Genomic DNA, 18,294 nt, shown 5'->3' with positions numbered 1-18,294 from the left:
TATGTAGAGTGTGGAACATTTAATCTTTTTTCAAAGCTGCAAGTACTGCCTGTAGTACAGACAGATGTCTTTTCTCTGCTGTGTTTGTACAGAAGTGAGGATTTTAGGTTAACATACATGTTTTGTGACGTTTGAATTCTTTGCTTATATACTCCTAAGGCCTCCTCCAGCAGAGCTGACAACAGCTTTGCCTCACAGAGCAGTTAGAGGAGAGTTAGGACACCTAATACCCGCTGAAAACTCAGGAGTATGAGAACACAAAAGAATGATGCTTCAATCTTTGAAAGAATTAAAAATAAACTCTACGCAAAATCACTCTTACAGTGAAAAATTGCTTAATTCCAGGGTCTCAATTGTTGTTGAAAATAAAAAGGGACAGAGCCTTAGACGAAGGAATTCCAAATCTTAGCTTTGCCAGTTCACATTAAATGGCAAGTCAGTTTAAAGGGATATTGCATATAAAAAGTATTTGAATCAAACACTCTTAATCTATTTTTCTCCTGTACAGATCTCAAAACAATGAGTGAGCGACTCAAGAATAGGTACTACGTGTCTAAGAAATTATTCATGGCAGACTTGCAGCGAGTCTTTACAAATTGCAGAGAGTACAACCCCCCCGAGAGTGAATACTACAAATGTGCCAATATACTGGAGAAATTCTTCTACACAAAAATTAAAGAAGCTGGATTAATTGACAAGTGACACTGTCTTCTTTTACAACCAAACAAACAGTGTGCCTACTTTATGGGCAGGGGAAGCTGTTATGTATCTCAGTTGCGGGACTTTAAAGTTTCAAGAAACTTCTGTTTAATACTTAGCACTTTTAAAAACTCTTTTAGTTTTGCAAACCTGTATTATACTGAAGTTACAAAAAATTATTTTATTAAAATGCTTTATAATGTATTTAATTATGGAAAATTTCTTTTGTGTGCCCATTACCATTTGTTCATAAGAAGTTTATCAGCTATAGCCTCAGAAACCTCACAAAACATGTGGGAAATTGCACATGTTTGGGAATATGAAGAAAATTCCCAGACAACAAATGTTACAGCTTACCTAATACAGTATGTATTTGACAAAGTTTTATTATTTTTTTTTCCAGTAAAAAAAGAAAACAGTAAGGGAAAACAACAGTTGGGGGGGTTCTGAAACACTTGGTTCTTTGTAGAGTCTTTTTATAAGATATAATTTTTTAAAAGAAATACTCAGCTGGTTGAGAAGCTGTGAGAGAAGAGCAGCCAGTTCTGAAAAAGGACTGCCTGTAATCTTTGATAGATGCAAGTTTTTCTATTCATTTTGGGTTTTGATAAATATTTTACCTGCAAATTGTAATCTCATAACCACTGTTTAAAAAACTCTGGCTAGATGTATAATGTCATAGTGACTTGGCTTATGCAGGACATAAGTATCCAGAATAACTTCAGAGAATCTGATTTGCAAATACTAGACAATTTTAATTGGCTTAGTAGAGTTAAGGTTTTGATGCACTTCATGATCCACCCCATTTACTATTCTTCACTGATAAATTATTTAGATTATTCATCAGAGATAGAGCCTATTATACAGAAAAGAAGTCAACATATGACAGCTTCTAGCTTATATACTTGGCTCTGTGGTAAACTGGATTTTCTACCAAGCTTTATTGTAGACACTTATTAACTGTGATTATTTAGACCCAGGAACATATTAATATTTTACAACTCATGTTAGTATATATTCAAATTGAGCATATATATATATATATATATAAAAAATATATATATATTGCTGCTTACACTACATTTAAGAGGTACACCTAACTTCCTAATGGAGATGAGTACAGGCCAAAAAGTTGTCACTTGACATTTTCTAATTAGAGTTTGTAACTGCAAATTACAATTGCTTTTGTGAAAAACAGGTTTAACTTCCATTCTTGGTGTTTTGTATTTACAGATGTTACGCTGGTAAAATTTGATAGTTATAAGACTGAAAAAAAACCCCAATCCTGTGCTGTGTCAAATAATATATTTTGCAAAATGCCTGTGCAATGTTATATCACAAGTTGATTCAGGAACTACCTGGAAGTAGTAAATGTGGTACACAAGGTATTCAAAATGTTAACACTAGACTTGCCATAGTGTTTTGTATGAGATTAGTCTGACCTACAGTTGGATCTATAATGAAGGTACAGTGAGGTTTTTTTTTTTTAAATAGCCAGTACTGGATGCTATAATCCTGTTTTGTAGATTGGGCCTACTGATGCACCTGCTAGCTTGGTATCCTGTGAAATTTTGTTATTTTCAGAGTAGATTTTCTTATCGTATTTCAATCAGATTGTCTCTTCTATATTGAAACATTTGTTTTCTAATTTAAGAATATTTTCATAGATACTGTGCAATAAAGTTACAGTAGGATATGTGGTTTTGCAAATGCTTTAACAGCTGATGAACTTTACATTTGTAAAATTAATATATTGTATTGGTACAGAATAGTTTTAAATTATATATGTACAAAACCCTACTTATTTTGGTCTCTTTTCATTAATTTGTTCTTGCACTACAACTATACACACTGAAGCAATTTCACAACTGAGCACAGTGAGGCTACACGAGTGCAGTCAGTGCATCTTCCAGCACTAGAAAATACGCAAAAAAGCCTCAGAGTTCACTGGGAGCATGTTGAGGATTCAGTATGGAAAGCTGTGACCATTCCATATAGCATTCCCAGCTCCAGTTCTGTTATTCCCATCTCAACATCTCAAACAATTCTTTGATTTAGCTGTTCAAAAGTTTTCATTGCTTACCTCAAAGCATGCTCATGCTGTTTTCTCATTTTTGTCTAATAGAGTCCTTTATTCACAAGACACAATATACACAGGAGTTTCAACTGTCTTATGTTGAGCTTGTACTTACCCACTCTCATCGTGAGGTTACTCAAATGGTAAACTTACTTTGCATACCATAAACACACCCTGCACCTGTCCCAATACCTGACAGGTGATTAGAGAGTAGGAAGAGATTTATTATTTCCACCACCATCCCTAAGATTTAGTCCTATGCCATATCATGTTAAAGTGTACTGTTCAGAGGGTAGCAACTGGAGATCAAAGGAGGCTTACCCTTTTTCCTGGACACTTCTGGGAATATCAGTTGAGATGAGCTAGACTCAAGACTCCTTCCTGCAGTTGCGATTAAACTGCAGCAACTCCTCAAGCTTACTCAATGCAAAAAAAAAAAAAACCCACAACAAAAACACCACAAAAATCCCAGACCTACCACATCTGCCTTGGGCTGCTCTGCTGTCTCAGATAAACAGCTATCACAGGTTTGTTTGCTGAAAGGAAAGAACACCTGAAGTTAAGTCATTCTGCTTAAGTTCCTGTAGTACTAAAGAGTTACAGAATGAATATAGTAATGCCCAGAGCTAGAATTTTAGGGTCGTCAGGGAAAGCTGTTTCAGTTCCAAAGCTATGTTATACACAAATATTTTCAAACACAATAGATGCAGCTTTTATTATTACTGAAGAGCTTTTCCAACCTTAATGGTTCTGTGGTTCTGTTGAGTGAGTCATGGAAGAAGTTACCAGTAAAACTGTAATTAACACTATACATTTTTATTACAGAAAGGGGGAAGTCTTACACCTATGGAAGTGGGACAGGTGAGAGAGGCAATGTTGTAAGACAGGTAAAGAACCTGTGTTTTTGTACTTTCATCATTATTTATTTTGGATGTAGCTTTCCTCTTTGTATTCATGTATCCATGAATACTTCTTAAATGTTTCTCAAGCAAAGAAAAGCTGGTTTGAGTGCTCTGCAACCTCAAAATCTTGCTGGACAGTTTCTAACAATGTTCTTCTAGTGTACTGCCTATTGTGGTACCAGTTCAGATGTGGTATCTTCCTCTGTTAAAGATACTTGGCAAAGCAGGGCCAGAATTATTATCAAGTCCCATAATAACAATTTACTTTGCACTCCAAAGCAACCTTCACAGATAACCAGATAAGAACAAAGCAAGCTTAAGTTTGGTACCAACCAACCCTGAATTGCTACTTTATTGCTCCACCTACATCAAATTACAACTGGCAACCTTGCTTCTAAAGAATGCTTATGCCACATCAAGCTGGCGAAGGAGTACACTGGCTTGCCGTACGCCTACTGCTGACATAGGTACCCTTGAAGCAAACACAGAAACCGTGCAAGAACACTAACCAACTCTGAGCTGCTTCTGAACACCAAGACATTTATTATGAGCTTCAATATGAAACTACAACCCTTACATAAACAAGATCTGTACAAACATGCTTATTAAAAAAAGAAACTGATCTTAAGTGCCTGATGTTCCCCTTTGCCAACCACTGTGACATCAAGCAGGGTATAAGTCATAAAATTACATTCACCATCTTTTCCATCAGGAATTTCTGATATACCCCTCCCAAAAGAGTTTGAAAGGAAGCACCTTAGTTATAAAAGTAGTCTTGTGTCTTCCACATCATTAAAAACAAGTCACTGGGTTAAAAACAAAAAACACCTTAATTTTAGGTCCTTTAATATTAGACACATTTGGGTAAGATATTATGCAACAATAATTTCCTGGATGAAAGATGTCCTTTCTTCATGGAGTGAGCGTGGTTTTGCTGTCATGACTGGAAATCTCAACAACACCCAACAAACTTCTCATTGTATTTTGACAGAGATTTTTTCTTAACAGAATGGCGCTTAGCATCTTTTTTCTGCTTGAAAATTGGAGAATTCAGAAAATTTGTATCTGTAAATGGATCTCCTCTCCTGAGTTTCCTATTAAAAAAAGAAGAGGGGCAAAATTGACTTTTGTTCCCCACATCACTTACTTAGAACATTAACTTTCAGATAATAAGTTCAAGTTCACATGAACTATTTCGTATTACAAACATCAGACTTCTCTTCAAACATTTTATTAAGAACTTATTTCCAGTATTTAAATAATCCCTTCAAATCATCCATTTGATGGAATATCATAAACTTCATATCAAACTAGAAAGTAAGACACCTACCCTGCAATACTTGGTTCTTTATAGCTCACAGTAAGAGTACAGCTTCGCTTGCGTTTTGGAGATCGTGGTCCTTCACCTTCTGGGACAACAGTTGTATTCCCAGTGCTGGGGAGCAATGCAGTATTGGTAACATCACAAAGATGACCACGAGATGATTCAGAAGGGGGCCCTGGGAAGAAGTTAAGCATGCTTAAGACAATTGAGACAAGCTAGCTTAAAAGAGAATGTGAATGAACATACTAGATGTGAAGTAACTCCCAGCTGTAATGATTATCTTAATCTTTCCCCTTAAGAATGCATGACGATCAACAAATACTCAGGATTTTCATTTGGAAAAACAAATTAAGCAGTGCCAAGCAAAGTGTGATTTGTTATTCCACTCCTCAACTTACACTCTTTTTCTCCTCTTTTTCCTCAGCTTTAATACATAATTAAACACATCTGAAATACAGTATTAATTCATTGCTGAGCAATTTCTTAAACAAAACAAAACATACCTTTAATTCAAATTTCTGCTGAGGACAAAATGAACAGACAGAAGAATAAATCTAATGATTTTTATAACATTATCCTGTTTGTATTTATGACAAAAAGCTAAAATAAAAAAGCCTAAATCCTTTATCTCTCAGTGAAACAAAAGCAATTACAGAACATTTTCTACACTTACTAATAGACTTGTCACTTGATTTACTGTTTTCAGCCTCATTTTCATTATGGAGTTTCTGCTCACGCTGTGCCAAACATCTTTTAGACCTTGGCCTTGCATGGACTGGCGATGTATCTTTCTTGTCTGCTGAACTTTTCCTTTTTTTTGATTTGCTCTTATAAGGCTCATAGAGGCTATCATCAGAATCTTCTTCAATATCACTCGACTCAATGGTATTAGTTTCAGATAAGTTGTCTCCATCATCTGCATCAGTATCTGTGTCATTCACCTTATTTTGTCGAAAAGGTGTAACATGGACACACTCTTCAAAATGAAAGTCATAAGCATCACTGGAGCCACCTAACAAATCCAACTTTTCTTTTGAAACCTCTTTACCCTGTTTTTGGTTTGGTTTCTGCCTGGAAGTATATTTAGGCCATTCCAGTTTTCCCTTCTGATGCTTCTCTTTCCTTATGTGAGAGTCTTCTCTGCTTTTACACTGACGCTGTTTAAGATCAGAATTACTGTCTAAGTTGAACCGTGCCGTTTCAGAATCTATCCACCTCAACACCAGCTCTGAACCCACCTTGTTTTCATTCAACTGAGAAATATCTGAATTTATGTTTTCTACAGTACACTTCCCTAGACTTTCCTCAAGTCTAATTTCATCCTGTTTTGAAAGCTCTCTTGCTGAATCAGGTGCTTCTGAATGGTCCAAGACACCAGTGCACAGTTCATCATAATTTCTCATCTTTGAATAGCGACGCCTGGTGGACACACTTTTTGGTAACACATTACCAAATCCATCCTCTCCACTTGAAGAAACATTTTCTAGTTCTGACCTTATGTTGTCCAGATGAAAATCAGATGTTAGCCCTTGTAATTGAAAAGAAAAAGTAATGTTAAAGCTAAATAGTAACAACCTGCTACGGTTTTGTGCAAATTCTGCACCTGTCAAAAATTAAGACTATTCTTAGAATTTTCTCTACAGATTTGTATAAACCAGTATTTGGCAATCAAGATAAGCTCTGTTTAATACAGCTTCCAGACAGAAAGAAGTTAAGTATACTACATTAGAATTTCCCTCTAAAGTGGTCTGTTTGGAAAGGTTATCTACAGGTCGTTTATTTTTTTGAGTATTTTGCTTTGTTAACAGTTGTTGATTTCATAAGTGATAACATGCATGACTAAAGATGACTTTACTCTGTTTAACTGTTTGGTAGATAACAAAACTAGATTGCAGAAGACAAAGCAGTTTCAGATTCCTCCCCCATTTCGCTAGGCATTTTCATTCAAAAAGTTTACCAGTTGCCAACATTAATATCTAACCTTCATCATGAGTGGAAAAGTTACTTGACAGTTATTTCAAAAGCAGTAACTATATTTTAAAGTTATATTCACATACTTCCCCCCACTCCCCTCACCCCCCGATTCAGAATAGAGTAGTGTCTGATGCTTTGATTTAGTTACCTTTGTCTGGAACTATTTTGATTAAGGAAATGGCATTGTCAGATTCCTCACAGATCTCTGACATGAAATGAGCTGGCTCATTTCTACCACTATCAGCCTCCATCCCACTTGGAAGTACTCGATCATCTCCACCGGCACACTGTAGAGGTCTTCTAGAGAAAAATACCAAAGGTAGTATTTACTGAATAGCAATATATTTTACCACAATGAAGTACTTCATTACATTGAATTTTCTGACTGGAGGAAGGGAAGAAATCAAGTTTACTGTAACACAATTTTAATAATACCTATTCATATTTGAAAAGATACTTACACTGAACTTACTTGTCCTATGACACTGGAACTGTTTTCAGAAACTGAAGAAAGCACTCTCTGATTCTGTCAACAAAATAAATCTTACTGTGACTAAATAGCCAAAACAAGCTTACACCATATACAAAGTTTGGACAACAGCCAGGTTACCCACAGAAGGGCCAAACGGGCCCTTGACTTTTTTTTTTCTTCCCCCTGGATGGCTAACACAAAGTGCTGTAGGATCTCACATACTCAGCTCCTGCAAGTCAGCACATTCATCACCAGCCCAACTATACAGATAGTGGACAGGGGAAGGAATTGTGAGGATGACATACAGAACAAGACACAAAACTAGAGAAAATCAGGGTGACCTGACTACCTTGTAGCAGGGCCTCAGTCCCACTAGTAACGTATGACACACACCCACAGTGTGGGCCCCATGTCATACTGGGAACTGTGGGACTAGTCGTATCTCCAAACTAAGGCTCAAATCTCAAAAATCTATTTGCATCTACGTTGGAAGGAATAAGGGGAAGAATTAACAGAAATTCTGCCCTTGGGACAAAAAGGTACTTACTACACCTATGGAACACAAATCCTTTGCTGGGCCAAGGAGATCTATTGAGTCGAGTAAATTCTGAGAAACTTTTGAAATTATCTCATTCAAGGCTGACAGTTGATCCTAATGGACAAAAGAAGGAAAATAACACCGTTACTGTCATACTCTAGTATCAACTACCAATATAATAACTTCTTATTGGTATTATGGGATGACTAAATCCTGGAGATACTTGTGTCAGGTTATCTTCAACTGATTAAAAAAAATAAAATTCACAGAAGATAAATTTTAATTAAAGAAGAAAGAGTAGCCAGAAAAAAAAGTTAATGACCAGGTTATGTAAAAATATTAAAAAAAAAAACCCTGTCCTATATAATGAATTATTTTTTTATGAAACATTTAAGATCACAAAGATATCAGTGGATTGGTGCAGATTCTGATGTTAGCTTCACTACATCATAACGTCATTATTCAAGATACCTCAACAAGTCCTCGCGCTTGCTTGAACCTAAGAGTTCTTTGCAAGTCAAACATCTGAACCTTCAGATCTTGATAGTCTTTCCTTAAATGAAGGATGGTAGCCTGGGCATCCCTCAGTTTGAGCTTTTCTTCTTGCAAAGCCTGAGCTAAAGCTCTGTTATTTGCTTGGATGCTCTTCACTTGCATGGAGCTATTGGCTGCAATAGAACAGTGAGTATTTCAACTTGGTTTAAAAAAAAAAAAAAAGAAAAAAGAAAACTGTCAAGGTATTTAAGCATCTTACTTGGTATTTTGCACTTTACAGTGGAGATTTGGCTAATTCTACCCAACCTTGTCCATTTCTGATTTCTTCTCTCTTTCATTCGTTCTTTTATATTGCCCAGACTGTCTTTGAAGGGCTTTTTCAAGCATTCAGCCATCTTCTACCTTTAGAAACATAAAGGGCAAAGAACTCATTAAGCTGGTGTTGCACAATGCTTCCCAATGCCAAAAGAAAAGGAACAGAGAAACAGCAGTAAAACTTATGGTATCTTTAAGTTGCATACACGCACTTAGAAGGGACCCACAAACGCGAAGAGACACACAGCTGTGCCCATTTTCGAAACAATCTTTGCAGCACGGCTCCTGTCGCTAGTGCCGATTACCTGAACTGCAAAACACACGGTGTCCGCGGCGAGGCCTGCGGCCGAGGCCGCTGACCACCCGCATCGGGGCGGCACGGCGGGTAGAGGGGGAAGGGAAGCGGGCCCCCAGCTCCTCTAACACTGAAGGGAGACCCTCATGACATTCCCCCCCCGTCCCCAGCCAGCCAGCCTGCCGGCCGGCCGACCGTACCTCCTCAGAGAGGCGTATACACCGCCGGGCACTTCCCACGCGCAGCCGCCCGCGCCCCAAGCGGAAGCGATGCCGCCGCCGAACCCCAGCCGCCGCTGGCCCGCCAACGGCGGGCGGCTCTCGCCTGGCGTCAGCCGCAGACCCCCCACTTACGTGACAACGGCAGCAACCGCTGCGCACGCGCTCGGCCTCAGGGGGAAGCGAGGGGACCGTCAGGGCGTCCCCGCGCGCGGCCGGTCGGTCCGTACGGCTCCCCAACGTTCAAAAACCACCGCCGCGCCCTCCCATTGGTGGGAGCAGCGCGTGGCGTCACAGCGCGGCCGCAGGTCTCATCCGGGCCTCGCGGCCTGTCCCCGCCTCAGGGAGCGTCAGAGGAGGCTCCGCCCCCCACGCGCCAGCCCGGCCCACTCCGGCGTCCCCACTTGAGTCGGTCCCGGGCCGTTGCGGCCGTTAGAGCTCACGTTCCCCGCTCCGAGGCTCTGGCTGGAGCCGGGCTCAGGGCTGACGCGCCCACTGGGCCCCGTAGCGGCTGCCCCGGGTCCTGTGTTCACTTGCATCGCCTCAGCTACCATAGTGGAAAAGCATGGAGGCAGACTAATAGCTTTTTATTAAAGAGGTAAAAATTGGTATTTTGCTCAGAGCAGTTGCTTGTCGCAACAGTAGCAAGATGAGCTCTTCCCATTCTTCCTGGACCACACTTCTTGCAGAGTGCTCCTACCTCCTGCTGCTGCAGGTTGAAATTAAAATGCTATAAAAGCTGCAGAGTTAAACCTATTTTCAAACATTTGTTTTATGACAGAAACCGTTCCAAAATGCCATTAATAAGACGATGGTAACAGCTGCTCTGCGAGGTTTATGCATGTCCAGGCAGTGAAGCGGACAAGCATGGCTGAGGTCAGGCGGGAAGCCTCCCTGGGGCATGCTGGGCTTGAGGCTGCTGTTTGCCTCTTTACTGCTCCACAAGGTTTTTCTCTGATTATGTCGTTTTTGTAACAACTGTAACTGATTAGTATGTGCTAATATCTATGCATATTGAACATGGAGTGCTGAACTTTGATTAAACACTCCTTTATGATGGGCAAAGAAAAGAAAAAATCAGCAATATTAACAGTGGAATAAATGGTATTCTTGTCTCTGAGAAATTAGCATTTCATAGCTACGGCATTTTTTCTTGTCTAACAGCTAATCCTGCCTACTCGATTTTATTTGTTACAGCTTGGATGTGGTGTGGGAAGATGATTTTAAACTTTAAAAAAATCTTACAGCTCATGACAGAAACCATCGTCCATGATACATCTGCATTTAACCTTTCCCAGTTCGTGGAAGTTTATGTATTTTTCATTTCTCCAGCTCAAAATAGCTGGCCTCATCAATGTAGTTTTTACAGCAGTGTAAATAAATATAATTAACTTACTCTCTTACCTCATCAGTAGGTACTGATAAAGTTGGGGTTGCATCTCCTGCCAGCAAATAAGTGGCCCTGCAAACTGTTTGAGACATGAGATCATGTCAAAAAGAATCACAATTTCTTTAGGATTCAGCATGAAAAGTTATGAGCAAGTTACACACATTAGACCCTCTTACTCAGTTAATAGTGTCACACAAAACCAGAGCAACATGATTTTGGTTTCTCTTTACATCCTTTTACTTCTTTCTGTCTTCTTGCTAAGTCTATGAAGCACCTACCAACCCACCCTTCCATCCCCCAAACAACCCTCCCAAAACCAAACAAAAAATCACACAGGCCTGAGGGGAAAAAAAAAAGAGAAAAAGAAAGAAGTACTGGATATTAAGAATCGCATATTCAGTAGAAATACTGATTTGCTGATGCCATACAATTAACCTCGCATCCACTTCCTACAGGCCTCTCACTGTTTTACAGACAACAATCGGGCATCCTCCTCCACTCAACAGCAGCTAACAGCCTCAGCCAGCCTTGCAAAGAGCTCTCTCTGAACTTTAGATGATAATCTCATTGAACTCAGCTTCTGGGGTTTTTAAGGTGGTGTCATTTTGTTGTTTTTTGTTTGTTTGTTTGTTTGTTTGTTTCCAGCTAAGCACCAGCTATTCTAACCAAAAGTAATACCTTTCTCTACAAACTTTGTCTTACTTAAAGCTAGCATGTGTTTTGTGTTTGGCCAACTGGCAACTGGTAGTTTCCAGCAATGCTGGTGAGGTCTTTTAGCCATTAGTCATTCATTTGCTTAACATGAATGCACTGGTTGTAATTAAATGAAACATGCTTTGATTGAAAAAGAATGCTTTCCTCATGCTACTAAAGAATGCTACCTAAGTGCCACTCTTAATTACTTTTTTTCTCCTGAGTATGCCTGTATCAAGATTGAAAAAACTCTCTTCACCTTTTTTTATTTCTGTTTTATTTAATGTTACCCACCAATTTTGTTACACTTCTTTCAAAAACACTTTGGGATCTTTCTGCAGATTATCCTTTGTTTTTTAATGTTGAATTTCTATATCCTGATAATCTCATTTTCACTGTTACTAAGGTGTACTAATTTCTGCATTATTCTCATCTCAAGACAGTTGTATTTCTATTAGGTTATTTGCAGGTTATACCCTCTGTATTATTTCATTTGTTTAGAGTGTGGGATTCCTAGTAGTGAATTTTTCTAGCTCGACTGACTCTTTGCTGTAAGCATTTTTCTCTCTGAAGACTGATGCTGTGATTGATGCCAGAGGTGCTCTAGGTGATTAGTTTATGTCTAGCGGGTGTACTCATGTGGCAAAACAGCTGTTACTATGACTGGAGTTGGTGGAGTATGAAAAGATTTGCTCTCATCTTAGATTTACTGACTTAAAATACAAGGAAAGAGTTGCTTCATCTAATTACACCAAATTGCAGGAATCAGACCTGTGGTTCTGGGTGCATTCTAGGTACTTCTTGTTAGAGTTCAAGTCCGAGTGTGGTATTACATGCTGATGCCCGACGCGTTCTGTTAGTGGCCTGTGTAAAGGGCTCAAAGTTAGAAAGTTATTGTTTTTCCCAGCTAAGCAAGCAATCAGATATGAAATATCCTGTGCAATATTAATTAGTTACTTTTACTGCTACTAAGATCAAAGTCTTTAAGGAAATGGAACTTAAACTTTTTTAGTGGACGATTAGGAGAGGTATTGATAATCCAGTCGTTACTGGAAAATATTTGTAAAACTCCGGTTGATTTCAATAACAGGATAATTTTGTATGGCTCTATGAAGGCAGATTATTAGACTCCTATCTACTTTTTCATTCATTTTTTTTGTGATCACCAGTAGGGGGTGACTGGGACAGAAGAGCAGCATGGTATGGCGGCAGATGGCAAGCTTCTGTTGATGCAGGCAGCTGGATAATCTGCAGATATCCAACTTAAATACCCCGCCCATCTTTTCAGCCGCCTTATGTCCAGCCCTACATCAGGCAACCACAGTGGTGATGTTTATACCAACTGGTTTTAACCATCAGAGTAGCTCAGTTACATCAGAGTAGCAGATAGGACTCACATTTCACTACCTCTATCAAAACAAGATGCAGAGGTGGAAACTACAATGGATGCAATGCAGTATATACTGCGAGGACAAAAGGAAAAGTATATGCAATAAACTATTATGTGTAATACCATATTAATACTGTGAAGTGTTCTCTGTTAGAGGACATCCTTAGAAGTGGCTGTTACACACTACCAGTATTTCCTTCCTTGGAGAGTGAGGCTGGTTAGTGTCACACAGGACTCTTGTGCTTTCAGTTGCCTTTGGAATTGGGGAAGATCATTTTAGCTCCCATGGCTTGCCGAGTCAGCTTTGTTCTCTTTTCTTGTGAGTTGCACACTCATTCTGCCTTGCAGTGCTTTTCTCCTTGACCATCAGATGGCTCATTTGAAAGCTGCCTTTAAACTGTCCAGTTCTAATCAGTTTTGAGTAGGGCATGCATACCTATCATCAGGTTGTAAGTGTCATATCAGGAGTCTAGAATATTTGGTTCGTGAGACCTGTGGGGGCTGTAAGATGCTGATGCAGCTACCACTTCCCCCACAACAGAAAAGCAGCAAAGATTTTTTGAAGAAGCTGGCACAGAGCAGAAAAGGACATGTACTTGCTTGACCAAGTTTGCCTGAAAATCCTGTAGAAATAATGAGCTGAAAAGATTTTGACAATGGGCTAATTGATATTTGTCCTTCAGCAAGGTTAAAAAGAACTGTGAGCATCATCTAGGTGTCATTATTTTTTATATATGTCTATATATGCTCTTTCTTTCACATTTCATAATGATTTATCAAATTAGACCCATAAGCTGCTAAACTTCAGACCACTTCTATTTTGGACTATGATATTCTCTATTCTAAGTTATCCATCATCACTTTCTAATTACAATTTTTATATTTTTCTTTCTCAAAAATACTTTGTTCTACTTACAGCTAAAACCACATACATAAGAGAAAAAAAGTATGAGTTAGTTGAAGTGTGAGACAACATGCATTTCATTAAGCTAAAATTAATAACATATAAATTGGCATACCTACGTTAATTGTTTTTGGATGTACATGTATATTCTAAAATGTTTTCCATTATTAATCAGTTTAATATAAGTAAGGAGGTGAAAGATTAATAAGTATCTTGATCTGTTCATGAGAGAGATTCCAGAGAGGAAAACATACACAGTTATTTTTCTATGGGTCAGATACAGCTGTCTCTTCCACTACAGACATAATTTATTACAAATACTGTGATATATACTTGTCTGAGTTGCCACAAAATCTTTCCTTTCAGTGCCAGGGAAGATCCTGAATCCCAGAACGGTGTCTTAATCCTATGGCACTATTACAACAATATAACTACCAATCTGTGTCGTGGTTTAGCCCCAGCCGGCAACTAAGCACCACGCAGCTGCTCACTCACTCCCCCTCCCACAGTGGGATGGGGGACAGAATTAGAAAAAAAACCTCATGGGTTGAGATAAACACGGTTTAATAGGACAGAAAGAAAGAATGAAACAACAATGATAATACCAACAAAGGAATGTACAAGAACAAGTGATGCCCAATACAGCGATTGCTCACCACCCGGTGATCGACAGCCCGTCCCCGAGCAGCGATTTCCGCCCCCCGGCCAACTCCAGTTTATGTACTGGGCATGACGTTGTATGGTAGGGAATATCTCTTTGGCCAGTCTGGGTCAGCTGTCCCAGCTGTGTCCCCTCCCAGCTCCCCGTGCACCCCCAGCCTGCTCGCTGGCAGGCCGGCACAAGAAGCTGGACTGTCCTTGACTGCTCAGCAACAACCCAAAACATCAGCACATTATCGACAGTTTCTCATCCCAAAATCCAAAACACAGTCTCACACTAGCTTTCTGTGAAGAAAACCTGGCTGAAACCAGGACAATCTGAAATCTTGAAACTACATGATATAATAAGCAAAGGAGGAATCATGAGTCAATAAAGTGTATATCAACTTTTTTTTCTCAATGTTTCCATTGAGTATGGAACTTAATTTCTGTCTGACTAGAACCCTGACTTTCTACAATATGCAGCAGTTTTAGAACATGCAGTCAGAAGCAACCTCCTCAAATTTTCTACCCCTAAATCTCATACCAACCTCTGTCTCACATTACTGAAGTTCTGGGTTTCCAGGCAGTTTTAAAGAACTAAACTTTTTAAAAAAGCTTTAAAGTTTTGTTAACTGTTGAATGGAATATTTACTGAAATTTTTTTTTTACTTTATAGTGTTTTTACAAATTTGTGACTTTCCACTATTTATTACCCATTTTTTCCTCATGAATAAATAGCTCAGAGACACAGTAGTAGAATAGTGGCATAAAGAGACAGACAGGAATGTGCTCTCCTATCTACATAGTGGATCTTGATGATGATGATGATGATGATGACACTGTCTGACATAACGTAAAGAAACTCATTCATGAATACAAGAGCATATCTTAGTGTAGCTTTTTTTAATGCTAAAACACCTGTTATAATCTGAGAGGTCGATATTGACCATGTAATGATGTGTGCAGAAGCCTGGGATCCTGATTCCTGGTCTTATATACCTCCCCTCTATAGGTACTGTGATGTCAGTGGAGAGGGTCTTGGTTTATATGGGCAAACCTAGGATTAGAACTGATCTCTTTTCTTTTACCTTTCTCTTTAAACATGACTACTCTGTATGTACACATTAAAACCAGTATTTGTTTGAGGCCTTATGGCAGTAGATACTGTACAATCCTTACTGGCTCCTGGTGAAGCCACTGGTAAAACACGATGAAGGACAGAAGATGGAAGAAATTAATAGCAGCATTCTGCATGCACATTGGCTAGAGCACACTGGCATCAGACAGGGGAAAACATCTAGTCTCCATCTCTGCTTCTATATCAGAATATTCAGTTAAAGGAGGATTTTTATGAAGTGTGGTAAAGCAATTTTCCTTCCTGCTGGGGTTGTATTGCTGCAGTCAGCTCTCAGAGGTTTGGGTCGCGGGTGAATGACTTTCAAAGAGCTAATCATTGTTCATAGATAGAAGACATAGATATAGATTGACACTTTGTTCTTTCACAACAGGCCCTGCGCAAGCACTTTTTAATGACTTTGGTCCACCACAGAGAAAAATGGAGAGAAGACAAGGTGTGATTTATAACCAAGGATATACAAAGAACCAAACATCATTACCCAGTAGTAGACCATTTGGTTCTGCTCTAGGTACTCTGCCCATATTAAAATAAGCAGGGTCATTTTATTACTTAAACACTTTGTGGGAAATGCTGTGGCTAATATCAGATAGAAAACAGAAGCAAAAAATGACTAGTCAGTGCTATAACAAAGCAATACAGCCCAACCATCGTTCCGTGCCTCTGTTGATAATGTATCTCAGCTCATGCAAAGGCTGCCGTTTCTTTGTAAGAAATGAGGTACTTGAAAGACTAGCACTCAGGAGGATCAACAAAAGTAATAGCTATACGGCCAAAATGACATTATAAGGTTTGACATTAAAATGGCTTATAAGGGTTGGGGTTGTTTTGTTTCTGTAGCTTTGCCTGCCACTCACATTCCGGTATTTATTTGAACAGTTGAAGCAAATCTGTCACCAGAGAAAGCTGTAAGTGGCATGGCAGTGGTAAACAGATACAGAAAGGCAACTGAACTACAGCTGATGTGAACTTCAAACATGACAAGATTTTTGACTGACAGAAAAGCAGAACAGTGGCAGAATTCTCTAGGCTCTTTGTTATCTTTGCACTTCTACTTCTCTGTATCTTGCTACCTTTCATCATCCTATTATCTTACTTTGCAACTGTGTTATAGTGTCCAGTGTTACAGTTTTTCATTCCCACAATTTCATTTGATTTTCTTTCCTTTAGAATACTTTCCCTCAATTTTATTGGAAAAATCAGAATAAAAAGATACCAATATTGGTATTTTGTATTTATATGAAGATACAATATGGTAAGAACTAGAGATTGTATTAAGAAAGAGGAAGAACAGAAGCAGTATGTTGAAAAAGATTGTCTTATAATGGATGTTTCATGGTTCTTTTAGTTTATTTTGTGTGATTCAAGTATTTTAAAATTTAAGAACATTTGACAAATGAGATATTGTGATCAAATTTCATTCAATCTTAACAATATTTAAATCAATAGAAATAGAGCATAGCATTTGTCATGATAAAATCACAGTGAAATACTTGAATATTACTGAAAAAAAGTTTTGATGTAATCACTATGTTCGCAGAAAATTTTTCAGTGTAGTTAAGCCAACAATTTCTGATATAAAAAAGTCAGGAGAAGACCTAATAGAAAACTTTCAAAATGCTTTAGTACAAAGAAATTTTATAGAAATTTCATGAGACAAATTAGAATGAAGTAATTTTTTGCCAATAAATAAGCACAAATTAAACAGAGTTGCTCAAATGACAATTTTCTGTGCTTATGATGTAGAGAAAATGAAATTGCAGACACTGAGTCCGCTGAACATTCAATCACCTTCCGACACATTTCTCCTACTGTTTTTGCTTTGGAAAGAGTAGATGCAAACTGTCACAGGAGAGTCTGTCTGGGTTCCTGTTACGTACATTTAGGTAAAACTACTAATTTTCTGTCTCTTCTCTGTCAGATATGCTGCCTCCTGCCCCAAGTGGAAAAGGAACTACAAAGCCACACACACTCTCTTGGACAACTTAGGCCAACTGAGAAATGAATGATATGTAACCTTGGCTTTTTTTTTTTTTTTTTTTGTAAAATAGATGTAGAAACACAGAAGTCCTAGAAATAGGAGAAAGGTACTGCTACACATAATATAGGAGCTCAATGTGCACATCATATTTTATCTCATTGCCTGTAGGCTGAATTACCAAATCTTACCCAGCTGCCAACCCATTTAATTCTGTTATTTTTAAATTTAATTTATCAAACAATGTATTCTTTGATGGCAAAGAGTCTCAGGTCTTAGTCTGTGGTCTTTTGTAGTCAACCAGAAAGTACTTACTAGTGAGGAAGTAGTGAGAAAGTCTGCATTTGCCATAATCCTTTTGCTAAAGATGATGTTTTGATGTGTCTGCCAGGGCTTCTTTGTTGCCTCGTGAAAACTCACTTTGTTTGTTTTTTTTTTTTGTACTGAAAACTTGCACCAAAGTACAACTTGAATGCAAAATTATCAGCTTACTCCCCAACCATTTCTACTGAGTATTTCCTTCCTTCGGTGCAGCCTTCAGCACAGATATTACCAGGATCTACTCTTTCTTTGTGTTGTGTTCTACCTCCTTTCATTTCTGCTATTTACTGAACAGTCAGTTTAAAGTTTGGGGGAAATATGATTTTAACCCTAGAGTGGGTGTCTTCTTTTATGCCAGTGGAATTTGTTGTTACTAGTGTTTGTTAGAGACAGTAACACTAACGCTAATTGTTCAAGATTCCAAGGATTGCTTTTCCCACTAATTGATACTTAAGTCCATAGATCATACAGAGTCTACAACTCCAAAGGAATAAAGTCCCAGAATGCTAAGGACAGAATCCTGTCCTAAATC

At 38.5% G+C, this 18,294-nt stretch overlaps 2 protein-coding genes across 2 annotated transcripts in view; one reads left to right on the top strand and one right to left on the bottom strand.

Annotated features, from left to right (window-relative positions):
* KAT2B (lysine acetyltransferase 2B) overlaps positions 1 to 702 on the top strand; it is a gene marked incomplete at both ends in the record, with an annotated part of 46,551 nt that extends 45,849 nt beyond the window's left edge. The window contains one exon of the mRNA XM_081996983.1: positions 509 to 702. Within this exon, the coding sequence (XP_081853109.1) occupies positions 509 to 702 (194 nt within the window). The remainder of the gene's footprint in view (positions 1 to 508) is intronic.
* A 3,928-nt stretch (positions 703 to 4,630) lies between these two features.
* SGO1 (shugoshin 1) lies at positions 4,631 to 9,243 on the bottom strand (the record flags this gene model as incomplete). Its single annotated transcript, XM_082015239.1, has 8 exons — positions 8,741 to 9,243; positions 8,458 to 8,654; positions 7,996 to 8,100; positions 7,438 to 7,502; positions 7,125 to 7,276; positions 5,676 to 6,530; positions 5,009 to 5,177; positions 4,631 to 4,772 (listed from the first exon to the last, which is right to left on the bottom strand). Exons 1-8 carry the CDS (start codon positions 8,874 to 8,876, stop codon positions 4,631 to 4,633), a joined length of 1,821 nt encoding a protein of 606 aa, XP_081871365.1. The 5' UTR covers positions 8,877 to 9,243.
* Positions 9,244 to 18,294: the final 9,051 nt, after the last annotated feature.

The sequence above is a fragment of the Phaethon aethereus genome (assembly GCF_964289735.1).
Source record: "Phaethon aethereus genome assembly, chromosome: 2".
In the NCBI taxonomy this organism is placed as follows: Eukaryota; Metazoa; Chordata; class Aves; order Phaethontiformes; family Phaethontidae; genus Phaethon; species Phaethon aethereus.
This window is presented reverse-complemented; position numbering and strand designations above follow the sequence as displayed.